This window comes from Apteryx mantelli, chromosome 5 (assembly GCF_036417845.1).
Source record: "Apteryx mantelli isolate bAptMan1 chromosome 5, bAptMan1.hap1, whole genome shotgun sequence".
NCBI classification, from domain to species: Eukaryota; Metazoa; Chordata; class Aves; order Apterygiformes; family Apterygidae; genus Apteryx; species Apteryx mantelli.
The window spans coordinates 33,274,667-33,302,242 of NC_089982.1; the positions used below are offsets into that span (position 1 = coordinate 33,274,667).

A 27,576-nucleotide genomic window follows, 5' to 3' on the forward strand; every position below is an offset into this window, starting at 1 on the left:
CTCCTGTGTCACATCACTGTGAGAACATGTGCTGCACAGGGCATGTTCATGTGAAGGGGAAAAAAAGAGAAAGAACAACCCCAAAAGCTCCTCTTGTCAGCTCCATGTCCCACATGCCTGGTAATATTTTCACCGAAGCAACAAAAAATGCGGTCTTTGTCACATTCCCTTTTTTCTTTCCTGTTTCTTCTCAGCATATCTCTGGTTTTGGTTGTTTTTCTGATAGAAGCCATCCCTTTCCCAGCATCTGGTCATAGCATAGGATAGCAGAAAGACTGCCCTGACCCTATGACTGTTGTGCCCAGTGCTCACCTTGAATTCAGGAGTAAAGTCTTCTAAGTCAGTTAAACTAAACTGGGATAAAACCAGTGGGAAGAATAGAGGAATCAAGCCCTTTAATTTAAAAATCCCACTGAAGACTTTGTAATATATCCAAACATGGCAGCCTGCAGTCTTGAGCTACAAAGTCTTATGTATAGATATATAACTCTCTCCACACTAAAAGGTTTCTGGCACTATTACCCTAAAAAACCAGACAATTGTTCTTGTTACCAGAGAACTCAGCACAGCTGGCACCATCTGATTTAGCCAAAAATTCAGACCAGACAAGATTTCTGACTCTTATGCTAAACTCAGGTTCTCAGGCTAAATGGCTCTCACCACCATTAATACTATTTTCACTTCAAAAAGAAAAAGAGACATTTCAGGTATCTTTACAGAATAGACTTTGAGTACACCAAAACAATCACCCCTCCTAATCCCCCTCACTCCCACAAAGCTCTCAGGTCATCTCATCAGAGTAATATTCAGAGAAGAGAACCTATCAAGATAGGCAGAGAGACTATCAGAGCTAAAAATGCCTCTAACCTTCATGTTAACTTACCTGCAAGGTAAGATTCTGACAACATCATTGGGCTTGTAGCCTTCAATACAAACAGCACAGTTATCAAAGTCTGGCTCAGTTTCCTACAGGAAAGAGAACATTCATCATTTTCATTCTCTTCATACAAGATCCTATGTGACAAAGTAAAAAGGTCAGCGATATATGTTGTAAATGTAATAATACACCTGAAAACAAGCAAGTCAGACTTTCAACATGCACCCAATTGGAAGCTTGCCCAGAGAGGCATGCAGATTTAGTCAGCGTATTTGTACTTTCAGGACTTTCTGCGTCTTTGTATAATTTTACCGCTTTCTCCCGCTGCTCCATTCCATCCATAAATTGCTTACCAGTATTCCTCACCTGCCTGGAGGACACATACTAGCTTATAAAGCAGTCATCATTTCTTTTCTGCCTCTTTGTTCTGGTGGTCTGAAGGAATCCTCAGTGCACAGATCCATTTCATAACGAGCAATCTGAAAAATTACCTTATCACCTTTCCTGATTGTTCTGACTTGCAGCTTGCTGATTGCTTTCTTTGCAGCATCTCCAAGCCGGCGCTGTAATACAAAATTTGCTCTTAAGCAACGAGTATCTCTTCATGCGGAAATTATCACCTTTTTTTTTCTAGACTTCTTAATAATCTGAAGCAACTGTACATGAAACAGGGAAATGCTGCATAAATGTAAACAGATGAGGTCAGTCAGATCAATGTAGGAAGCAGCATGCTTTTATTAAGAAAAAGCACACAGTATTCTAGGTTTGTTGGTAACCTATGGCTGATGAGGCAAAGCTATTATAATGTAGTTCCAGCGGAGACTACACACAAGCCTGCCATGATGCTACATTACAGCATTTTTACTATTCTAGTGAATAGCAATATATATATTAACTATTTGGATATCCTACTTCTTCCCTCTCTTTTTTTAATTACACTTGTAAAAAATACATTATTAAATGAGGCCTGGGCTGGTAAGAAGAGTGAACACTTGACTCAGGATTCCTGGTTTCTATTCTTATATTGTTCCAGGACCAGTTCATGATCCACAAAATTTTAGTGCTGAAATTGAGGTGTTTGACAACTGTGAAAAATATGAATCTTCCTGTTTTCTTGCAATACAGAACTTGCCTACTTTACAGGAGTAACACAAGGTATAAAAATGAGGTTAAAGCATCTGCAGTTTCTTACAGGGAAAGTGCTGTATAGTCCTGCTGTCACATCCTATCCACACATAATCATTTGCGTTTTCTTTTCCTTTTCATCTTTCTCTCCAGTGGATTGTGAATTGCTTACCGTGTGACATTTCTGACTGTTCTCCCATATTTCCAGGACACTGTTACTGTGCTGGCAGCATCACAGGCACTTAGGATTACAGTATGCAATAACAGTCTGATACAAAACACCCTGTTCTCAAAAGCTAAAGCTGGAGATGCCTGCGTCTTGCAAGAGGTTGGGAGAAGTCTGGAGCAGTCCCCAGAATCACAGCTCAGCAGAGCTACCTCTGCACCCCATGATATTGTACTTGTGCCTGTATCATCATCCATGGACTTGCTGCTCACTTGTGCTAACGCAACAGTGAGGCAATCTGGAGATAGAAGCACAGGCTGGAAAGGACTTTGAATGGTCTGATACTCCCATCCCCTACTCAAGGCCAGGTCAACTTCAGTCAGAGCTCATGGCTGTGTCTGGTCAAGTTCTGAATATCTGAATATCTCCAAGAATGGAGATTTCACAGTCTCTCTGGATAACCTGTTCCAGTACTTCACTACTCCTACAGCGAATTTTTTTTAAATATCCAAACAGATATAAATTTCCCTTGTTGCAATTTGTGGCCATTACCCTTGTCCCTTCTCTGTGCACTTCTTAGAAGAGTCTGAGTCTACCTCTGAAACAGCTGAAGACTGCAGTCAGATCCCCCGCAGCCTTTTTTTTTCCTGGCTTAACAAACCAATTTCCATCCACCAGCCCTCCTACATCATGTGCTCCTGCCCCCAGACCATGTTGGTGGCCCTCCTCTGGGCTCTCTCCAGTTTGTTAATATCTTTCTTGTACAGGATCATGCGGTAACACCTACTCTGAGGTATTCTTAAGGTTTTTACAGCAGCTTATGGATCTCTTAGTGAATCCTAATTTTCCATCAGTAAATGACTTAATCTCTTCTCTTCAACTCCCCTTCCCTCCCCATCCACCACAGCTGTTACAGCCATGTGCTATTAGGAGAGAGATTCAGGAGCACTGGTGACTCAGAAGACATTCAACTGTTCAGGCCTGGAATACCGAATGTGCCGGAGTTCAAAGGGCCCTGTCAGTGGGAAGGGATTCCAGCTGGAGAGGCAAGAGCTTGAAGCCAAAAATGGAAAGAAGCTGGATGTAGCCCGTAAATTGGGACCTAGTCATCATACAGATATGATTAATAAATTACCACTTTATTCTTCTGATTCAATTAAAATAACTAAATTTAATTTAGAGAGCAAACTTACTGGATTGCAAAGACATAGAAGAGTGACAAAATCCATGCAATACTAAAAGCAGGGAGCAAATTCAGACCTAGCTTAAGAGGTGAAAATGATCTTGGTTATCATATGAGGTTTACATATAAGCTTTCAACTATAACTAATTATTACATGTGAGAGAGTATCTTGTACTTACACAACATCTTATCTGTGGTACATTTTTCTCACAATTTCCCTTGAATAAAGGGATCAGGCAAGATTTGGAAACATTTCTTGCCAGCTATTTGTTTCTTTAATGTAAATCAAAGACAGGCTGATAACACACAGCAAGACAAGAGCCATTATGTCCTGTTTCAGGAATTCCTTGTGATTCCTTTTTATCATTATTATTACTTAAACTAATGAAATATCTCAGCTCTTTTTTGCACAGCCTTCAAGGGGAAAGGACAAGATTAAAGACTCATGTACAACTTTCATCTGCTTATTTTCATGTTTGCTTTCTCTTATCTATCTTAAATAGACAAGTTCATGATTTAAATGGAAATGAGAAATATTTAGTTTTTGAAAAAACAGGAATATCCTGGAGTAAAGTCATACTTTCAAAGGATTCTTCTATTTGAATGAAATTCATGCTATCACTAATCAATCAATGCCCCTAAAAGAGAAGAGGCATTACAATAGTTTAAGGTTTTAAAGCAAGGTTTAGAGATTGGTAATCATAAATTCCATAATCTCATTAGCAAGGCTGTGACATTCAGTATTGGACTGGAAAGAGTTAAGGGTATCAGATGCAATGGTCTTGTGGAGATGGTGATACCAGTTAAAAACAAAAGACAGTAGTATGGAAAGCATCAGTTGTCAGTTCCTGAGGAAGTAAATGACAGTAGATGTTGTGTAAGAGAAATAATTGTAAGCACTTTTGTCTTAATGGTCTTATTCAACTATCACCTCCACAGGGAAGAGGCTGCCTCATGCCTTGTGCAGAACAAAGCACACCATCAGCATGAGGCATTGCCCGTCCCACAGATCACGTTCGCAGGCTCCTTCATCAAGGATTCCTTCTCAAGACTGCTTTGAAGATGGTGCCTCTCTTCAGTGACCCAAACTCTCATTCAAGCCCACCAGACCTACTGCCAGAGCACTGCTGGACCCATACACACTGCCAGTCATGTACTAAACTAGACCCTTCCCTAGAGATTGACCCAGGACACACAGGCCTCTTCTTAGCCCCAGTGGATGACTGCCTTTGGCTTCAACTATCCTGCAAAACTCACGGAGCCCACCTGGTTTCAAACTGATTTTACAGAAACTTTTTCCTACTAAGAAATCAATGGGAAGAAACAACACACCAGAAATCGTGTCAGCTGGTCCAGAACTTAAATATCTTTCCCTCCCCAGCTTCCTATCTCAAGGCTCACAGAGGACAGAAAGAACTCTAGTATTACTGGTGAAATATGAAATCTGACACACTGACAGGATTAAAAAAGAACCCCCAAAACCCTATGTCCTGGCTCTTACAGGGCTCAGACAGCAAGTCACATTTTGCTGAATTATTTCCAGGACTTAGCTTGCGTTATAATTCCAGACTGCTTTTAATTAGTCCTAGAACCTAATGTCTCTTGATGCAAACAATTCTCACAGTATTTCAAAGAGAAACTCTCTCTTTTTCAGGAAGGCTGCTCAGGGCACGAGGAACAAGCTGCTGAGGAAGCAGATTGCCTGTGCTTTCCTTATACATATTCATCCTCTTCATTTAAAAAGGGCACATTATCAGGGCAACCACCCACTTCCTGGCCATCTTATTTGGTGAGAAAAGTAGAGAACAACTTAGATTTTCAACCAAAGAGAATATTAGTACCTACCTTCTACCTTCAAATGTACCACAGAGTAATCTGTCCTAGAGATACTCTTAAAAATGAAATGTATTAAAATAAAAATTTAATTCTAACCATAGTTTCCACAACCATAGAAAATTATAACCTGTGGCTGCAGGTGCATAAGCTCATACTGGAAGACAGTTTTGGGCTCCACTGCAGAAACTCCCAGCAAAGTTCACGTCTAGACAAATGGGTGAGGGTATTCAGTGGAAAGCCTTGCAGTCCTGGCTTGTCACTCATCTAAACCTGGCACCTAACTGGGGTGAGCTGTGTCTCCCTTCAGGTCCATGCACCTGGACTTTGCACACTAGGAGAGTGGTGGTGATAGAAGATGTGTAAGGTGTATGTCCAGGTTTTATCTTATTGGGGCATCATGGGAAATGATCCCAGTGTCAGGGTGCAACAAGGGCCAGCTGCTCTCTAAGGAACAGGGAGCCGGGAGCTGAGGGGGATAACATGGCCAGCAGGGCATGGCCTCGCAGCCAGGGCCCGTCCCACAGCACCCGAGCAAGGTGAGCAGGACAGACCTGGAGACAGTGGCCAGGTCCAACTAAGAGTCCAGATCATAAGGCAATATGGTGACGGGGCAGGTCTGAGGTCAAGCTGGGAAGTCAGTTTGCAGGTCAGGGTCAGGATCAGGTCCAGCAATTGCCGAGCACAACCACAGTGATGGGGCCAGGCTGAGGCCAGGCTGGGCAGTTAGCCTGTGGGTTGGGATCAGGCCTGCTGAGGGTAACTGGGGTCAGATTCAGCCGCATGATGGCTGGCAGGGCCATGGGGATGGGGCCGAGCTAAGGCTGGATGGTCAGCCCACAGGTTGGGGTCAGCAGGGCCTGTGGCCGGGCAGGGCTGTGGTGGGGCTGGAGCCCAGCACCGCTACAGTATCACAGGGCAGGGACTGACAGCCCCAGGCTGGGCTGAAATGGGGGCCTGGAGCTGGGCAGGGTAGGGGGAGGCTCAGGAAGGTGGGCAGGGACAGTAAGGCCTGGTAGTGCCCGAAGGGACCTGACAACCAGTCTAACTGCCTCTCTGTCTCTCTTTTTATTCAGTAAAAAGCATGCAAAATTTGAGTGGATGTATATAAAAGCTTCTAGAAAAAGCCAGCTGGCTAGTTGACATGAATTCACATCAGCAGGATCCTGATAATAGGAGATTCTTCAGTCTTTCTAGCTGTCTGTTTTACTAGCTGAACTCCTTGTTTCTGGATAGATAATTAAGTTGGTTCCTTTTGGCATTACAGACTGATCAGCAACCTACCCTGTGTGTAAGAAGAGAAGTGGACCTGAAAAGGAGGGTCACCATATACAAAAGGACAAGGGGACAGAGGTGGTTAGGAGGGTTGGCAAAAAGACAGCACCTTGGTCAGGAAAGGAAGACTTATTTTGCAGCGAGTCAGCTTGAAAGAAGAAGATTGGAAGACTTAGAGAGACCTGTTAGAGTGATCAAGGAAAGATGTTCAGAAATCTTGCTTTCCTATAATATTGCAACATCCCTCCTGTTTAGAGATAACTTTTTTCCAGCCTTATTTTGCAGTCAGCCCCTCCATCCTCTTCTCTCAGCATGATGCCCAGACTACTGACTCTAAGGCTTCTTCTGCAGAGAGCCAGGCTGAACTGCTCCTGGTGGTGACAAGGTTATCAGCTAGCCCTAGGAAGGATATGCATGACAGAGGTTAACAGAGGTAAGTGTAGGTTAAGCTCTTGTTTTAAAAGTGTGGGATTTTAAACCATTTAGATGTCAAAATGAGTTTAACTAAACTCTTTTTTAACTAAACTCTAATAAATAAGCCACAGTTTTTAGCACTTACAGAGCAAGGCAGCCAGTTCACACAGTTAGATTTTATTGCACTCCAGGGTAGGAACTGATAGCACTTTCTCTAAATTGGCCAGCTGGCTCCCCCTTCATCTGAAGCTCTGTTTATCCAAACATTTCAGCTTTACCCCTCAGATAAACTTTATCTGGAGTACATCAAATACAAATGAAAGGAAACATCTCTCCTAAAGTTTGCCAGCAATGAAGGTGCTTACAACATATGCACGGCTTTCCAACAAGGAAGCACAGTACCTTCATACAGACAGACTCGCATGCAGGTTATAATGGCAAAAGCTTCTGAGCACAATGACAAAAGAACAGTGTTCTAAATTATATGCCAGCAAAGTAACACAAACCATTTCTCTTGAATCTATCAGAATATCCAGGAGAGTAGCACAGAACTTTGTGATTCCATCCTTGCACTACATGCAAACGTGTCAAAGAAAAAGCAAGCAGAACTTTAGGGGAAACAGAGATAACCCTCATAGAAAGGGCAAGAGCAAGGTGAGCTCTTCTGACAGATACTTACATGCCTATATTACTGTATTCCATAGCCAGGACTAAAAAAACTAAAGCTCATTAACACGGCTGGCCAAGCTTTGTCCATATATATGACTAACATTTTTCATAAGAAAAGCAAGAGCTAATAAAGAGATTAGAAGAGATGTCAGGCAGACCAGGGTGAAGAAAGTACATAAAGAAATTATATTTAGCTCCATAATGTTATTAAGGGTTTAGCAAAAAATTAGTGATAAATAATTTCTTATCACAGAATCACAGAATCACAGAATTGCTGAGGTTGGAAGGGACCTCTGGGTCCAACCCCCCTGCTCAAGCAGGGTCACCTAGAGCACATTGCACAGGATTGCATCCAGGCGCGTTTTGAATATCTCCAGAGAAGGAGACTCCACAACCTCTCTGGGCAACCTGTTCCAGTGCTCTGTCACCCTCACAGTGAAAAAGTTTTTTCTCATGTTCAGATGGAAGCGTCTGTGTTTCAGTTTGTGCCCGTTGCCTCGCATCCTGTCGCTCGGCACCACTGAAAAGAGTCTGGCTCCATCCTCTTGACACCCTCTCTTCAGATACTTGTACACGTTGATAAGATCTCCTCTCAGCCTTCTCTTCCCCAGGCTAAACAGGCCCAGCTCTCTCAGCCTTTCCTCATAAGAGAGATGCTCCAGTCCCCTAATCATCTTTGTAGCCCTTCGCTGGACTTGCTCCAGTAGTGCCACATCCCTCTTGTACTGGGGAGCCCAGAACTGGACGCAGTACTCTAGATGGGGCCTCACCAGGGCTGAGTAGAGGGGGAGAATCACCTCTCTTGACCTGCTGGCAACACTCTTCCTGATGCACCCCAGCATACCATTGGCCTTCTTGGCCACAAGGGCACATTGCTGCCTCATGCTTAACTTGGTGTCCACCAGCACTCCCAGGTCCTTCTCCGCAGAGCTGCTTTCCAGCAGGTCAACCCCCAACCTGTACTGGTGCATGGGGTTATTCCTCCCCAGGTGCAGGACCCTGCACTTGCCTTGGTTGAACTTCATGAGGTTCCTCTCTGCCCACCTCTCCAGCCTGTCCAGGTCTCTCTGAATGGCAGCACAGCCCTCTGGCGTATCAGCCACTCCTCCCAGTTTTGTATCATCAGCAAACTTGCTGAGGGGGCATTCTGTCCCTTCATCCAGGTCATTGATGAAGAAGTTGAACAAGACTGGACCCAGGACTGACCCCTGGGGGATACCGCTAGCTACAGGCCTCCAACTAGACTCTGCGCCACTGATCACAACCCTCTGAGCTCTGCCATTCAGCCAGTTCTCAATCCACCTCACTGTCCACTCATCCAGCCCACACTTCCTGAGCTTGTCTATGAGGATGCTATGGGAGACAGTGTCAAAAGCCTTGCTGAAGTCAAGGTAGACAACATCCACTGCTCTCCCCTCATCTACCCAGCCAGTCATTCCATCAGAGAAGGCTATCAGATTGGTTAAGCATGACTTCCCCTTGGTGAAGCCATGCTGACTACTCCTGATCACCTTCTTTTCCTCCACATGCTTGGAAATGGCCTCCAGGATGAGCTGCTCCATCACCTTTCCAGGGATGCAGGTGCGGCTGACTGGCCTGTAGTTCCCTGGGTCCTCCTTCTTGCCCTTTTTGAAGACTGGGGTGACATTGGCTTTCTTCCAGTCCTCGGGCACCTCTCCTGTTCTCCATGACCTTTCAAAGATGATGGAGAGTGGCTTAGCAATGACATCTGCCAGCTCCCTCAGCACTCGTGGGTGCATCCCATCCGGGCCCATGGATTTGTGGGTGTCAGGTTTGCTTAAATGATCTCTAACCCACTCCTCCTCCACCAAGGGAAAGTCTTCCTTCCTCCAGCCTTTCTCTCTTGCCTCCAGGGTCTGGGGTTCCTGAGGGCTGGCCTGAGCAGTAAAGACTGAAGCAAAGGCAGCATTCAGTAACTCTGCCTTCTCTGCATCCTTCGTCACCAGGGCACCCACCCCATTCAGCAAAGACCCCATATTTTCCCTAGTCTTCCTCTTGCTACTGATGTATTTGAAGAAGCCCTTCTTGCTGTCCTTGACATCTCTTGCCAGATTTAATTCCAAATGGGCCTTAGCCTTCCTCGTCGCATCCCTGCATACTCTGACAACGTTCCTATATTCCTCCCAAGTGGCCTGTCCCCCTTTCCACTTTCTGTATACTTCCTTCTTCTGGCTGAGTTTTGCCAGGAGCTCCTTGCTCATCCATGCAGGTCTCCTACCTCCTTTGCTTGACTTCCTACTCATAGGGATGCAGGTCTGTTTTCCTACACTTCTCAAGAACAGAACTAGTATTAAGAACAGAGTTATTAAAACCTCTGCAAAGGACAATTGCTTGTACACACATTAGTCTCATTCAAACTTTGAAAAGAAAATACTGAAAAGGAAATCTGCTTGAACACATAAACCTATCAGTTCTAAACTACAGCATATTACCTGAAGTGAGCTTCTTATTTTGCTGTGTTTCATGTTTATGTATGTATATTTACACTGCTAATCTGCCTGTATAATTACTTGATTGAAAGCATGCTTATGGTACTCACATACGTAAATTAGGCACACGTGATTTTGCAGCCAAGGCATCTAAAAATTATCACAGCCACTACAGTCACAGCGAATGTGCTGCCAGTGATGTGCAAATTCCAGCTGGGATAGTTACATTCTTACTATCCAAAATCTCATGCTGTATATTTAAAAGGAAAATATATTCTTTCTGTCTGTAAATACACAGCAGCTGCTCTCTAATACAGAAGGTGTCTGAATTTCAATGGCGGTTGAGGGATCCCTATAAACTAGGTACGCATTATAGAGTGTGACAGTATTTTTTCTCTACAACAAAATGATTATTAACACTCAGTTTAAACTTTTCAGGCAAGGCAACCCCTCCCCAGACAGTAATTTATTAAGGGTACAGAAACACCTCTGTGACTTATAGTGCTTTTTTTTCCTGCAGTAAAATGTTTATTTATGTCCTCAGATTTCATACACTGATAACATTCTCTACTGTACCATTAGAATGAAATGTAGAAGCCTCACCTTCCAAATTCTGCTGATGCTAAGATAGCTGCATCCAGTCAAGAGAAGATTAAATTTATTATTATCATTATCATTACTATTATTAATCACTGCCAAACTACCATAAAGATGCACGATGCTTTATAAATCCAGAGAACATCAGAACTTATGACCCACTGCAAAACTTCCTACTGCCACACAATGCTGTTGGTTGCTGTCCAGTGCTACAGGTTTCATATCTCTTTCAGGGGTTTTGGACAAGATGTTGAAAAGAAAAGCAATGGTTTAATAATACTGGCTATCATTACAGTGCTTACATGTTCAGTGATCACTGTCAAATGTACAGGGACATCTATTTCCCTTTCAAGCCCAAGACCCTTCAGGATAAGCTTTAAAATGAAAACATTCCTTATTCTTTTTTTTCTCTCTTCACTTACGTTGAACCCTTGCTTCATACACATACATTCACTTACCTCACTGTTTTGTAGTCATCATTTAGATCTTAAGGTCATTAATTAATTTATATACATTTCTATGTCACCTGGCTATATGTACCATGGGAATCTTTTTGCTAAGCAACATTATAATCTTTCTAGTTATTTCCTGTGTATTTTGCATGGGGAAATAAAGCTATAATATATACACTACATATTTATTCTTTTCTTTTTTTCTGAATATCATCTACCTTGCCAGAAGTCTTGACTTTTCTCAGATACTGGTATTTCTAGATCTCCATTCTTTTCACTTTTTCTTGTTTTTTTCTTGTCACACATTCATATTTTCCTCAATCTTTACTTTAAAACTTATTTCAATCTGAATCCTATGGAAATTCTTTCAGAAACATAAACATCCACTGGAGTACTGCTCACCTGATTTCTGTCTCTGGCGTTTGCATAGCGGAATCGCTGAATATAATAGAAAACCAGCCATGCCAGCGAGATGATCATCAACACAATGAAGGAGATAGAGACGAACACCACGGAGGTACGGCTGACGTACTTCTGCAAGTTGCGCGTTCCAATTGTTATGTACATCATCACAGTAATATTCCTCTCCAGGAGGCTCACTATCTCTTTTCCTTTGGGTTCAGGTATCATTATTGCTACAACATCTTCTAGACCTGTCGTACAGGAGGGAGAAAAGAAAACTTAAGTAAAAATGGTGACTGCCACGTAAGAAAATGACAAGAGGACATGGTATGGCAAAAAAGGCAAAACAGTGACCAAAAGCATTCCTTTTTTCTGTTGATTTTCATCAAGAGGTAAGTCTGATGAATTTGCTGATGGTTTCAACTAGAACCAGTTACACAGTGTGTTTCTGTACACTAATCTTGGTGAGATAAGTAAAACATGTTTCCTGGGTTGACATAAACACAGTTTTCCAGTATATTGAGGTGTATCTAGAGGATATTGATGTAACCACTGCAGAAATGCAGAGGTGCCATAGCCAGCATCCTTCCCTCCAACATCCCATATACACTTCTAATAGTCCGTTTTGCAGGGTCATGAGTCTGCCAGAAAAGCCCCTCCAAATCCACTCATTCCAACCAGAGATTCTTTCAATCCCAGATCCCCACCCAGGTTTCAGGCAGAATGTGTCAAAATGCCCCTTTCCTCCCCCCAGCCCACAGATGGGACAAGGCTCCAGGGACAACAGCCACTGGAGACATTCCCGGCTCACACTGTGCCCGGCTGCTTGCTCTGGCCTGAGTTTCACTGCAGGCCTCCCTCTCGCTGGAGCCCAGGCGAACGTCTGGGAAGCTGTGCTGGGAACTGGACTCACAAACGGATGCAAGTTTAAAACCAGCTGCACGTTTTTATTCTGCAAAAATGTTACTACAGCCCAAATTAGCTAACAGACACATTTTACAGCATGGCCCCTCAAAGATATTCATCAACACAACATTGGTGGGAAAAAGCCGTGTCCACAAATGAGATGGGGCAGGAACCTTCTGAAGTCCAGTCAATCTTTTTGAAGCCACAACCCTGTGAAAGCAAGCCCTCCACCAATCTATCATTCCTTGAGTCTCTATTAGTTCTCCTTTCTGTATATACTTTTTCATTTTGCTTTCATTACAAGCTTCTGATACCATTTTCATTTCTTGTATGTGCCCTATGTACATGACAAATATAGTCTGAAATCATCTGGGATTGGGCAGCTTGTTAGATGTCTTTCCTAATACATCCGGCTTTATAAATAAACTATCATTCCTTTATGGTTTAATATTAGGGATATTCTGCCCTTCCATCTCACTAAATGGGTGTTTAGACAATTTTCAAGCCTAAGCTATGTTTTGCAATGGTCAAATCCTGAATGGTACTAAGCTGCTAAAGACAAACAAAGCATATTTTAATTTAGAAACTTGCTCATCACAAACTGCAACTTAGAAAGAAAGGTACAAACTCAAGGTGTGTGAAGTCAGAGAGATGAGGCTGGGGTGTTCCAGAATTTCAGGTGAAATCACAGACGTTTCTGGAAATAGGCCAGCGGGTTGTCAAATCCATGGCTGCCCAGAAGCGGGGGCATTTTGACTGTGGCAGGAGGACAGAACGCTGCCTGTTTTGGGACATTAGCTAAGGTGGGGATGGGATCACCTGGCAGCAGAGATGTGAAAGGAAGCCTTGCATTTCCAACAGAATCCCCATCCCGGCTGAGATCTAATCCAAACTTCATCATAGCAGCACCATGCCCCACAGTCCTCACTGTCTGACTTAGACGTTTCTGTCTCCCAAACCCTTGAGAGGTATAAACCAATTTTTCAAAGGTATTTAGATACCTAAAGATTCAAAGAGCTGCCTAATGGGACTTCAAATATACTAAAGTGGACACATGGAGAGCAGTCAGTGGAAAATCCTACTCATGGTGGAGACTTCCTCAAATTCTGCTGGATGCTTGGATCAATCAGAAGTACTGAAATAGCTGTGACAGACTGTTTCTGCTCATACAAGAAATCTGCTGCAAAGCTGGGATCTGAACTCTTCCCTCTCAAGTCCTGGAGTAGAACTGGTAATTGCACCATTCTTCCTCTCGTGAGACTTTGCATCATAACGTTTCCCTGATTTTGAATAAGCTAGTCAATGGAATGCAGAACTCACTGATTCGACTAGGTCAAAAGAATTTTAGATATCCGTAGTGTTAACTTAACCTTTCTATTGATACTTTTCCATAAATTAATCCATTTAATCTATTTCCCTTTTGTTTTTGTCTAATAAGAGCCCACCTTGAGCAGCCCAAAAAAATCTACCTTTGCAACACTTCTGATACCTGCTTATTACCAAAGGCTAATTCAAACATTACCCTAACAGCCTAGGGAGAGTTTGCCAAGTCTCAAAGTGGCTGAGAAGGGCATTGATCATGTTCCATATCAGTAATTTTCCTGCAGTCAATAAGACAAACTGTCTGGAGCAGTGCGTATGTTTTTCAGCTGTTCACATTCCTTGCTTTGTTCTTTTTCCTTTTTTTAAGAAAAAGAAAAAACTTAAAATTCCCCCTAAGCAAGAAAATTAAATCAACCACTTCACACGCTGCCAAAAAGAACCCAAAGGGAAAAATCCCACAGCACAAAAATACTGAGATGAATTTCATCAGCTGTTCTCAAAAGCTATCATTCTGACCCACTCACTTGTCCAGTATGGACATCTAACATTATCTTTAATATGATCTGGAACATGACAAGAATGATGTAGCCTGAAAGCCTATACAAATGGGAGAGAGATAAAAAAATTACAGTGGAAAAAAAATATATATATTAATTGTTTAATTATGCTACTATTCAACTAAATATAGCTTAGTATATATTTTGAGCAACTGTATATAATGGACACAGGCCAAATATGACATGTTGCAAACTGTGAATCATATTTAATTATTTAATTATGTAATTAATATTTATGTAACAATAAAGTAAGGATTCTTAACACTCCACTCCTTTGCACCCCACAAAAATGCCCAATCTTTGTATTTCTGTATTAAAGGAATGAGAAAGAGGGAGAAAAGAACTTGTGATATCCTGCTTAAGTCTAACCTCATCCCTGTTTTTCAACACCTGCATTTTCTGATTAAGCTACAGTGCAACTATCTGTCTTCAGCTCTTGGTGGATGCATAAGTGGTTTGAAGAGGACTGCAGCCAAACACGTCCCTTCTCTGTTCTTGCCTCTTTACATCTCACTGACAGCATGTTCTGCTGCAACCTTTGACCTAAAGCCTTTTAAGATACTTTGTAAAATATAAGTTACTAGAGTAAATACATTGCCATGTACGTATGCTAAATACAATTGTGTTTAGAAAGGCAAGTCAGAAGACAGAGCTATTGCAAGAGGAAAACAGTGGCTTTTATTTACTCAGATACTTAATATATTCCAATTGCAAGCTAATTACCATTTTTAATTAAGCATTCTTGGAAAAAATAACCAAATTGGCAACAAACACTAATCAGGATTTTTTTTTTAAAGTTTCATTCAGTTTACTATCATTTCTTCGACATGCTATAGCAAATGTTATTTAATCAATCAAGTCACCAGGCTAAGTTTTTAATCTCAAATATGCCCAATATTGGGAAGAAAAGATAAATTAATTTACTCCCCTTTCCTCTCTTATATAACAAAATGCCTACGTTTTCTCAGTTGCAGTATCTAATGATACACGGGGAGTACCAAAATATAGGAAAACTATACAACTAAAAGAACAGAGAGAAGTAATCAGACATCAGTGTTAAGAGTTCTATGTCCAAGTATATATTTGTTTCAACAGGTCAAAAAAGTATCTGTTAATACGTACAGATGCCTCCCTTGTGATTTAAGTGCATATGATGCCTTTCAGTACACACATCCACAATGGATGTACTACACTTTGTGGCACTCTATGTGTGCACCTAGGTGTGGCACTTCAGGTGTGGCACCTAACTTTTTTTTTTTTCTGGCCAAGATTAATGCATAATTTGACATAAATTTTTAAGTAGTTGTCATGATGAATCAGAGATTCATAAATCAAAGGTATTCAGGCTGCAGTGAATGGATTTTCTTCTTCTTTGGCTTAGGAAACACTTAACATACCAGTGCTCTCTCTTTATGTGCCAATAACAAAACGAGTAAGGTAGAATTTGCAGGCATTTGGGATGATTTAAGTCATTTTAATTTGCTGAAGCATTTTCGTCTAATAAAATATTTTTGGGTGGAGAAAACTACATGACGTGCTGCCGATCTTCAGGCAGCTATTCCGCTTTGGCAGTAAGCATATCATTGCTTTATGCAGGAATGCCATTGGCACTGCATTGGTGGGCATTCGGGAGGCCCGGGCATTGTCGGCTTGACAGTGGCGATGCTGAAAAGATGCCTATTGATCAGCTCAGCCTATTTTCTGCTTACTGGGACAAATGGGCAACCCTGTGGCTAATCCGTTAATGTCAGAACTGCCATACCGAGCTGTGGCTGCTTTGTTCACTTCAAAAGAGTTGCTCTGGAATTAATATGCCTTAATACACTGACTCACTCAGGCGTGATACCTTCCTATGTGGATCACACTGAACTCTTCCTCACTGTAATCTGCAGGAGAAGGAGTCCCATCTTGCTGCTGACTAAGACAGGAGGAACTGCAGAGTGAGGGGAAATAGTCAGTCAGTCTGTAGCACGCTCCAGCTGTCTTTTGCCACCTGCATATGGTGGTGGAAGACAGAGCTGAGAAGGAGCAAAAAAGTCAGAGAGAGTATTTTCAATAGCAAGATGTGCAGTTAGGTAAATACTTGATCTCCCCCTGATGATCTTCTCCAAATCTTTCTCCTCCACCCAGTACTTGGCTGTGGAAATACACATCAGCTTGTATGCTTTGTATGCCAAGCAGCAAACTTTTTCAAGTTTAACAATCTATACACTTGTGATAGGGGAGAAGAAGGACTTCAGTTCTATAGCAGTGGCTTTCATAACTCTTAGATTTCAAGAAATGAACAGATTTTACCTCCTTTAGAAAGAGAACAAGCACTGAAAAACTGAAGCCAGAAGATGTGTGTAAATTTTCCACCTTGGCCACAGGCAGATTCTGCTCTGGGAGCTTCAGGGATGATACTGAAAATGGTCCTTTATTCTCCTAATTAGCAGTCAGGTCCAGTAGTAGCAGGCTGCTTCTTTAATGCTTTGTCAATTTTTGATTGAGGCTCTAAAAAGTGATATGGTTCTAACACATTTTAGAAGAGAAGATTTAATTCTTGATGCTTGGCAACAGCCAAGATTCAGTTAGAGAAATAATTAATTGAATTATTTGAGTAGAATTCCAATTTAGGAGATATACAGGTCTTCTCCAAGACTTCCTATCAAGATACAAATAAGAATTTTTCTTATGTTGTATATCAAAATCAGGCACTAAAGTATTTCCTTGTCAGATTTAAGCATGGCATGCAACTAAAAACTCCAACAGTATTTTAGAGTTCAGAAGTTGCCCTGATGAAATCAGGCAGTGTTCAGCCCAGTTCAGCATCTGTTTTTTTGCTGGAAGCCAAGAACAGAAACTTCACAGAATGGTGCAAGAACCTAACCAACTCATCCTTTACCTCTTGAGGAGACAATTTCATTTTTAGGAAACAATTTCGGTAATTATTGACTATTGGAAAAAAGCAAAATAAATGCAGATCTGAACAGTTCCACAACCCGAACATGCTCAGCTCTGGAGCCCCCTCCTCTGGGCTCAGACCCTGTGTCTGTGGGTACTGCTGCCTGCCAACCCTGTGCTGCGTGAGCCAATTTGGCGGTTCCACTTCCCGCGAGCTCAGCAGCCCTTGTTCTGTACAAGGACTTACTGTATTGCCAACCATGTGATCTCGTTCCTATCATAGCCATGGCTGCTGTGTGTGTCTGTGTGAATGGATTTTTATAGTATGATCTGGATTATGTGCAGCCTTTTAAAACAAAATTGGAGCACAGCATGGACATTATGTTTTAAAGAACTGTATCTTTTTTCTCCAGACAGTAACTCAGCAGAAAAATCAGTAGTGAAGAAAATGAAAAGGAATCTATGGTGATAGTGCTGTAGTTGTCTAAGGATGTAACTAAGAATGGTTTGTTGGACTATTAAAAGATACTACTTTTTCCTCTCTCTGCTCTTTGAAAATACTATTGCTTTATAATTGTTGGGTTTCTTTGCAATTAAATTATGTGGTAAATAGTATATAGGTTAATCAGATGGTATTTTAATTGAATTTTAATACTACGCAAATTGTTTTGTTGTAATATTTTCACAGTTGCAACAAGGGTACCAAGTCTTTAAGACTATCCAAAGAGAGTTCAATCTTAGTTGTTCTGTTAAATGAAATTCTTACACTTTATTGTACAATCATAATTGGCTAGAACATCAGAGGATCCCTGTTTTTTTTAATTTACCCTTTAAAAATAAACACAGGCTTAAATTACAACTTTGTGTACTCAAAAATTATTTTTGCCGACTAAAGTAATATTTTACAACAGCTGATTTCTGAGCTTCTCCCATTCCAGAAAAGCAGCAGTGTAATATCATTTAAAGATAGCCCTGGAGTCTGCGTAGGCCAACTGTGAAGCATTATATGTAAGAAATCAAACTGGGTAAGAGGACTATTCCCTGCAGGAATCGTTCTTTATGGGGCATGCACTGCACTGGTCTCAAATTGAAATACCTGCAAATGAGACTATAGAACAAACTGGCAAAGAGAACAGCAATACATAGCGAGTAACAGTAATACATAGTCAATACATCGTATATCATAGGCAAAATGACTACAAACTGTGATCTGCAACGTCTTGCATAAAACTGTCTCAATGCCAGAGGACGACAAAGGACACCAGTTTCTAATGAGGTTTCATAAGAGATATGGGCAACTAAAGATCAGGTTTTTCAAAGGTATTCAGTTGGGCTCATAAAGAAAAACGGTTGCTATAAAATATGTGGGAAAGGCCTCACATGTAAAAATAATGGGTTAAAAGATAGGATCTTTGTGTTCTACAACATCAAAGAGCTACTAAATACAAAAAACACCTGGGAACTACAAATTCCTGGAGGCTGAAAGAATCATTCTGTGGGTGTACGACAAAATATTCACCCTGTTCTTATCTTCTTGTCCAAGCAGCTACTGTTTGCCTTTATCAGAAACACGATACCGGGCCAGATGGACCTTTGGTCTCAACCTGTAGACTTGCTTTTATATTTCTAACTGGGAACTGAAAGTTGGATCTCCCTCTGGACAGATGAGAGATTAAGTCAAATCATGGACAGTGAAACTAGGTCAAGGTCAAAGGTCCAGTTAAGCCTAGAAGGCCCTCTGAGCTGGAGAGGATAAAGCACACCTGTTTCTGTGGCCAGTGACAAACAAGAAAGGATTGGGGCAGAAACATCCCATGACTCTAACTTTTAGAAGCCCTAGGCAGGGCTAGACTCCAGGGGAGAAGAGCGTGCGTGTCAGCTGTGGAGGCATGAGAGTGGGCTGGAGCCGTACACCAGGTATGTGGGCCTTCACTCTTCTGCTGTTGGCACTGGGATAGGAACACAAAAGTGAAGCAGAGGCAAACAGAGACGCAGTAGCAGGACAGGTGATTGCACTTGCTGGTCTAGAGAGACAGAACCACATCACGTCACGCACTGAACATCAAACCTTGGTCCTACAGAGCCAGGGCAACAGATGGGCCCCGCCACTTCCGTTCTCAATACCGATCCCAGAAAAAGTACCAAGGTGTCACCAAGCACTGCAATACTGTTAAACTTCTAGGGCAAGGCATCAGTGGAGTTTTGGGAAGAATCTCACCCTACAGTGAGAGAAGGCTGCAGAGTCAGGTGTCAAGCCCCTGCTGGATACAGAAGACTCTGCTTACTCCCTTGGGTCTGCAGACGCTGCCTGCCCGCACTGTCCCCACACGTGGCAGTCCCACTTGACTCTGGCACCTGGCCCGGGCCTATAAGGAGAGCTGCCAGCTGTGGAAGGAAAGTGAGTGTGACCGTTCTCTTTCCCCACTGCTAAAACTGTGATGCCAGGAAGGCAGAGCTATCCCACTTCTAGGGTGCATAACCTGAAAGGAAAAAGCAGGGGAAGACCAGAAGCAAAGACAGTGTAGAGGGCAGTAGGTAACCTCATTTTTGTGCATACCAAGGTATTGAAGCTATCAGAATATGTGTTTTTAGCATATATATTTTTTTCTTTTTGACTCTAGAGCCCTTGCTTTGTAATGATGTAGCTGCTGCTATTTCTTTTCTCCCCCCACCCTCCTCCATTTCCACTTCATTTTCTTTCTGTTTAAAAGCAGAGAGATGTTTCCTTTAACTCATCCTCTCTCTCATTTCCCGTTTCTCCTTGGCACTGTTAGCACTCTCCTTGGTCCCTTGCCCATCTTCCAAAATATTTAACTGTAAATCAGGTTTCCTTATATGGCAAATGCAGCAACCACTGGAGAGACAGGCGATACCTCTTCCTTCAAACAATTCCTCTTTCCTATTTTTAAAAGGAGGAAAATCTTCTGTGCAAATGATTCATTTCTTTTCAGAGAATCCTATTGCCATGAATCATTTTTGGATGCAGAAGCATGAATGCCTAATAGGATAATTAAGTGACCTGTAAAGAGCTCGACTGATATTAATGACTGGATACAGTATTTCAAGTAACTGATACGAAAGTTTTCTATTTGGTCATTAAGTGCACAACAATAACCTCCAGCAGAGCTGCAGTCAGTTAATTTCTTTCAGTGCTAAAACCAGGCAGAGGCAAGACGCTTCTGGCTGTGATCTTTCCAGTGAAAAGCAGTCTGAGCCACTGTTTATCACTGTTTAGGGACAAAGAAATTTCTGTTCATGTTTTTGTAATCAATGTTGATCTTGCCAAGGCTGTAAGCTCAGAATATATTGACTTCCTCTAATTGTATGCAGAAACTGCAGCAAAGAAAAAAAAGGAAAAAAAAAAACCCAAACGCAACAAAACTTACAACCCTAAACTCAGCAGAACCGTTGCATTTTCCCTGGGCTTGGTTCCCATACTGTCAGTTCATCAATCTGCTGAACCAACCAATGCTAATGAACCAACCTGTTATTTATTACTGCTCAACTACAGAAAACAGGCACTTCTCTGAAAGGTTTCCTCAGACCCCAACCCAGCCCAAGAATAACTTTCTAGGCTTTGTTATCATAGCCAGGAAAGTACTTCATTATAACTGCAAATTATTTGTACTGAAGGTCTCTCTAGAAATCTCCCTTGTTTTCTAAACAGTATGCACCTTTAATGACATATCCCACTTGCTATAAATTGTCTATTCTGGAATTTAAATTCTGTGACACTGCAATGCTCTATGAATTTTTTTTCCACTTACAAGGTGGCAAGGCAGAATCCTTCATGCAGGCCTTACAGCTAGAATATGCTCCAACTCATAGTGAAATATGCTACAGAGATAACTTATTAGTAAAATACAATCTTTACAGAGTTGTGGCAAAACACGCCCACTATCCAAGCAAGAGCTGCTTTGCTATCTTCAGTGAAATTATGCCAAAAGAAAATATGTCTCAAATAGCATCTTAAGTAGTCATGGTACAGTACAATGCAAATACAAACTAGTTAGTGTGCCTCGTGGTCTTAGAACAGGTATAAATATATTTCCATTTGTAAATGGGGAAACTAGGGCAAATGTGTTGAATGACTTGACAAAGGTACACTGAAGATAAGGGCAGAGCATCTAATTCCTAGTCATGTCTCCAACAGCCAGCAGCACCTTTACTCCTCCAAAAAGGAAGGATGAATATGCAGAATGGCTGGAGCTGCATGCGTTTCCTTTGGACAACAAGCAGTAAAAGCGGGGGCAGCGTTCAGGATAGCCCTGCCTGGGGTGTCATTTCCTCTGCTGGGTGGGGGGAACGCAGCAAGAGCTGGAGACGCTTCCTGGAGAGGCTGCTGTTATCCTGTCTCTGTGTGGGAACGCGGCATGCTGAGTTTGTCACCATATCCCCATTTCAAACCCTCCTCCCTTCAAAGGACAGATGCCTCTCCAGGTAAGCCAGTGTTTGGGGGGATCGGGACACTTGCACAGAATATAGGAGAAAAGTGTGGTCGGCGGATCGCGCTCGAACAACTGAGGAGGACTGCGCCCATCGCTGTTTGGGACTGCTCCCACAACACATTGCACGGAGAAGTGCCAGCAGCCAGGAGGGGAGCGTGGTAGGGAAAGCTAGCGAGAACCACAGCCTCTCACTGCAAATACTAGGCCAGCTACCTCTAACACGGCTAACTGCCCTATGGATCTGGAATACCTCCTTCCAAACCTCAGTCCCAAAGCCTGACAACATATGAACACGTTTGGTAAAAATGCCATCCATAGGTGTGCAAAGATCCACAGAAAATTCAGAGATAAACCAAGGAAATCAAATAATCAGCACTGGAAATAACTGGAACTGCTATCTGCATAATTAGATAATGTACATGAAATTATGCCCTGCTAATAGAGTCACATTTCTGTTTGCATTTTGCAACTTATTATAAACTTTATGAACAAAGAATATTGAGAACAGTCAAAATTAAGAAATAAGCATGAGACGATCCACAGAAAAACATGCAGCCATTATTATGCAGATTAATAACAGCTTTTCATCTACATTTAGAGACAGAATCAGTGATTTCTTGATGTAGTGACAAATCGTGCTAATTTACTTATAAAGTCAAAGAAGGTATTAAAAAAATATTAGTAGCATATGCAAAATAAACAATATTTGACCCTGGAGAGTAAAATATCATTAAGAACTTTCTAAGCCATTAAAAAAAGAAAAAGAGAGAGAGAAAGAGAGAGATGTATACAAAAATCTCATTTTAACTAAAATACCTGATTTTGAAAATGGTATTTCAAATGCTTTTAAACGCAGCAGAAAATACCCCTCAAACCCAAGAGGCTTCATTTACAAGTGTTGCTGCAAACTCTTCGTTATAGGAAATAGATGGGGACCAGATGAGTTTTTTCCAATCACCTGTTCTCGCTGCCAGTCCCCATGACTTAGACTAGACCAGTTCCCAGCACAAATCAGAGCAGCTTCAAAGCTCTTCCAGCATTCAGGCGCTGGTGGAAGGCCCCCAAAGGCCCCTGTCGCCACCATCAGGAACCAGTGTTGCTCTGACCCTAGTTTTCTCCTGACCTTCTCTTGCCCCCTGCCCATCTCTCCCAGCATCTCCTCCCTTCAGCAGGGCAGCCAGGCAGTCAGCAGTTTCTGCCAAATGTTTTCTACCTCGATACCAGGACTATTACGTAGCACCAACTCTAGTCTGCCTTAGCTTCCCTGTGAGCCCCTCTCACCCCTCTTTCAAAGGTTCCCTGAAAGGCTGAGATGAGGCCGCAGACTGGAGGAAAGGGGACGTGGCGCCACTATCTGCTGCTGAGAGAGGCACGGCTGCGCAAATCCTCTGTCTGCACACTCAAATCTGCCAGCCAAAGCAACTTCACAGTGCATCCGTTTCCCCCCAGAGAACTGCAATGGAGGAGACGAAACTTCACAAAAGCAGCCCTTGGACACCCTTGTCTACAAGTCCAATACAGAAAATTAAAAAACAAGAGGCAAAGAAAACTCTGACTGAAGCCACATACTACATCACTGGTGACTCCACGTGGGCCGGAGTTGTTTGTTACTTACAGCAGCATTGATGGCTGAAAGAGCAAAGAGCTAGAAAACAACATAATCCATTTGGTTTGGTTTTGAGCATCGCTGCTGTACATGTTCCAGTTCAAGTGATCCCCAAACAGCTGGGCAAGAAGCAGGTTCAAAGCAGCAATCCTGGAACTTTTTATAATTGCTTCACGGGATTTCTGATTTTCTTACTCAGAGAAAACTTCCCCAGAGGTGTAAAAACACCAACTGCTTTTATCACTGCATGTAGGGGGATTAAAAATAACTGATGAGAACAGTGAATGAAAATAGAACAAAAGAAAGAAAATGTGAAAATGAATGAAAAAATGAAACAAAAGGACAAATAAGCCAGATCTCAGGGACAGCGTCACTGACACATTGGCAAAACCTCCAGAAATTGCTGAACACCCCTCAGTGCCACTGGATTTTTATGGGAATTGAAGTTTTGTAAATCTTTACAATACGTGCCATAAGTCATCTCTTTTCCAAGCTGACTGAACCCTGACTTACCCAGTCACTCCTCATATGGAAGCCATTCCATACCTTTGAACATACTTTTCCATATAGGGGATGGATAGGTTTGATTAATAGTGGCATGTTTGCCATAACTTTAGGTAGTTGCTACCATCTTAAATACAAACTTCCTAGGGAAGAAAAAGTCTTCAATCATTATCCTTAGTGTAAATTCTAGGCACAAGTCTGAACCATCTTCTTTGTCTCTTCGTGTGAGCATAACAGGGATGACTGACACCACAAGTTTCTGTACCTTCTGCAAAAGTGGCAGTCTAGCTTTCATGTAGAATTAGCCCCCATTTGTTGCTAATTGGTGATAACAAAATCATTCAGAAAAACACAAAAAAAAAGTTGATATGCTCTTATTTCTGATTTGTTGCTGCAAGCATCCAGTTCAAGTAACCCTTCCCTGTATTCCTTCCCACCTCTAGGAAAAACATACACTCTAGCAACAATATCACAATATCTGGCCTGCCAAGGAACCTTACTGAGAGCAAGTCCCATGCGTGTGGGAGGCACAACAGGCAAGATCCCAGAAGCCACAAGCTGCGCAGTATACAAAGGCAGGCCTCCCTATGCATACCGTGCTGTGCTATGCTGTGTCTCAACAGCTCACTGCGTTGCTGTGGCCTCAAACACTTTCCAACCCACCAGCTATCTTGTACTGCTTAAGTGGCAACTAGTGTGTTGTTGACTTTTCCTATCAGATCTCCTGAAGACTGGACAGAAGGTGAAAAATCCCTTAGAGCAGTATGACAATACTGCCATGTGGGAAGCTTTCCGCTCATACCCTGCACTGGTGACAGACTCTTCCCATGGCATCTCTAGAGCAGGAATGGCTAGGTAAAGGGAGGGAAAGATGAAGCTGAAACTGGGAACCCAAGGTCCTTAGTCACCTGAAGAAGCAAAACTAAGAAAGGGCTCCGAGGAGCCAGTTATGAGCCCCCATGCCAGCACTGCAAACACACAGCACCGAGAGTCTTCCAGGTCTGTGGGGAATAGGAAATCAGTCACCCTCTGCATACCGAAGGCAAGAAGACAAGAGGAAGGAAAGGAGGGAGAAACATGCAGCAATGACATCAATTGCTTCTCTTTGAAATTTCATCCATCTCAATTCCAGGTTTCTCCATTGCCCCCAGCCCTGTCAAGGCCATAAACCAATTATAGGGGAACATTTATAGCCTCTATTTATGGTCTGCAAAGGATGGAAAGACCTGAATGCACGTAGCTTCTTGAATTAAATAAACAGAAATCAAGCAAACACCTCAAAACAGAGGGATGTGGTTTACTTCATTTTACCTCAGATATAAACAGGAATATAAAGTCTACCTTGCTTTTTCTGGAGAAATCTTTGTTTCCTCGAGAGCCTTATCATGGAAACTTTCCATCCTTAGAAAAGGGTAGGATAGCTTAATTTTTGTACCTTAACTTTTTAGGTGGTATTGTTAAAAGCCACTTAAAAAGGAATCTGTCCCACATACTGAAATCAGAGAGGTAAAAACTAGTAAAAATAAGACAAGAATCAGGGCAAAAATATATTCTTCAGACTGAAGAAAATGCACCTCCTTTCTTAAGAAATCAATTTTTACTTCATTAGTCTCTCTCACATCATTAGTTTTCAATTCTCCAGCTGTCCATACAATCCCTTAGGGTAAACAACACTTAAAATGTCTAATGTAAAAAGAAAAAAACAAGTAGAAAATAAATGTTAGGTCTTTCCGACATTATGAAAAAGCATAAGCTTAACTAAAATTGAATTTAGAATTGATATAGTTAAATCGCCTATACCACTGCAAAACAGGTTAATATCATTTTTAAGAACATAACTTAAGAGAACGTAAGAGCTCCTAAAGCAAAATAAAACTTCCAGGTCCTCTCCATACATCACAGAAAACGTCTGGCAAGCAACAAACTCCATTTTTAACTATGGTGTCAGGGTTTTCTAAAGACAAAATTCAGTAACAGAATAAGAGGAATAGAGACATACTTGAGGACAAGCCACCTAAAAATGCTTTTTTTTTTTCTTTTTTTACTTTAATAGACTCTTATTTTTTCCTTCTTTTGGGGGGCTTTTTTCCCCTCCAACTGAGCTATCTTGGTATTGCTAATATTCCTCTGATGGACTGATTCAACCGTCAGCTCTGTAGTCTAGTGTAGGGCTGCTTTAACCTTGCCTGCTTCCAAACAGTCTAAGTAATTAACCAACCTGCGCAGTGCTTCATATCGCAAAAGAAGGTATGGCAACAGCTAAAATTATCTATTAACACCATACCTACTGAGCTCCCTCTATACCTGTCTTTAGCAGTATAGAGGTGAGCTGAACTAAACCTGTTAGTCCATGGATTGCACTTTTCTGCATTTTATTCTGTCTAGAAAATATCAGTTCTGACGCCATGGAATGGGTGGATGTTATTCTCTGTAATGGCAGCACCACGCTCTTCTACAGGGGCTGTAATGTACTGGGTAAATACCAGCTGAGAGAGGGGCAAAGTGTCCAAAATCACAAAGAAAATGGATCGCAGAGCTCAGAGCACAGTCCTGGTTGCCTGACTCCCCCACACTCTAGTCCGCATGTCACACCTTCTGTCTCCGCTAAAGCACAGGGCAGACCAATCCTACTTACTAATGATTTACAATGCAGAGTAAGGAATATTTTCTGATACATTAGTTCAAACATTTACTTCATGCAACTACCAAGAAATACCTAATAAGGTTCCTGAGAAAAACCCAGGCTACTCTCATAATCACAACAGAGCCCATTTCTTATATGAAACAGAGTAATGAAGCAGACCAAGTGGCGGGGGAAAGTTGCCACAGATCACCTAATGGCTGAGTCCCACTGAGACAATATGCATTTCCTAATATCTAGATATACAGCTATATATAAGACCTTGTTTCTAGAAGTTAATAAGCCAAACTATGAAAAAAAGAGGGGGGGAAGAGGGGGGGGAAGAGGGGGGGAAGAGGGGGGGAAGAGGGGGGGAAGAGGGGGGAAGAGGGGGGGAAGAGGGGGGAAGAGGGGGGAGAGTCTGAAACCTGGAAAGCAGTTATTCTGGCAGGAGAGCCAAACAAACAAAAAACCGCCACATCAAGATGAAGGTCAAGGGTAACCTTGTGGCAAAAAAGCTAATAGGATCCTGGGATTTATAAACAGGAAATAGTGAGCAGAAGCAATGAGTAACTGAGAGGAACATAAGAATAATGCAACTGTTCACAGCTGCAGAGAAAACATCTTCTGGAGACCTGAAGAATGCTGACAGTTGAGTTTATTGAAAACAGGACCAAGAGGTGACGTGATTACAGTTGTATACATGCTCTCGCTGAGAGAAAAATAAAGCTTAATAAGATGGCATTTGTCTACTTGGAAAAAGGCCTAACACAAATCAATAGCTGGAGTCTTAAGGTAGACTTTTCAAATCAGAAATGAAGCACAAATTTTTGAACTGTGAAGGGGTTTAAACAGGAGAACAGATGACTGTGGTCCGTGACAGCTTCCCCATCCCTTAACTTTCCCCTAACTTTAAGATAGATTTTTTTTGTTGTTGTTGGAACACGTGCTTTGAGCTGAATAACCTATTCAACTAGTACAGGAGAAACTGATTGAAACATGACTATCTGTGGTAAATAGGTCAGATTAGAAAATCTAAAAACCATTCTACCATTTGTTAAATGTACACCCCAGCTTTCCAAAAGCTTTGAAACTTAGGGGTGCTAAACTTATCTGGTCTAATTTCAAACACACTCGGCCATAATAAGAACAAAGTTTGACAAAATATGGACGTTACTGGTTTCCCTTCCACATGGACAAAGAGCCAGAGAAGTGTTCAGCAAGGCCGTGTGTGTGTGTGTGTGTGTGTTTATTTAGAGTAGCCCCTGATACCTGCCATGGCAACT

The 27,576-nt window shown here is 42.0% G+C and overlaps 1 protein-coding gene across 1 annotated transcript in view; it reads right to left on the bottom strand.

Moving 5' to 3' along the window:
• Window positions 1–27,576, bottom strand: part of RNF150 (ring finger protein 150) — a 125,527-nt gene that overhangs the window by 40,312 nt on the left and 57,639 nt on the right. The window contains exons 2-4 of the mRNA XM_067297108.1: window positions 11,444–11,694; window positions 1,369–1,440; window positions 884–966 (exon numbers count right to left, since the gene is read on the bottom strand). Coding sequence (XP_067153209.1) covers window positions 884–966; window positions 1,369–1,440; window positions 11,444–11,694 — 406 coding nt within the window. The remainder of the gene's footprint in view (window positions 1–883; window positions 967–1,368; window positions 1,441–11,443; window positions 11,695–27,576) is intronic.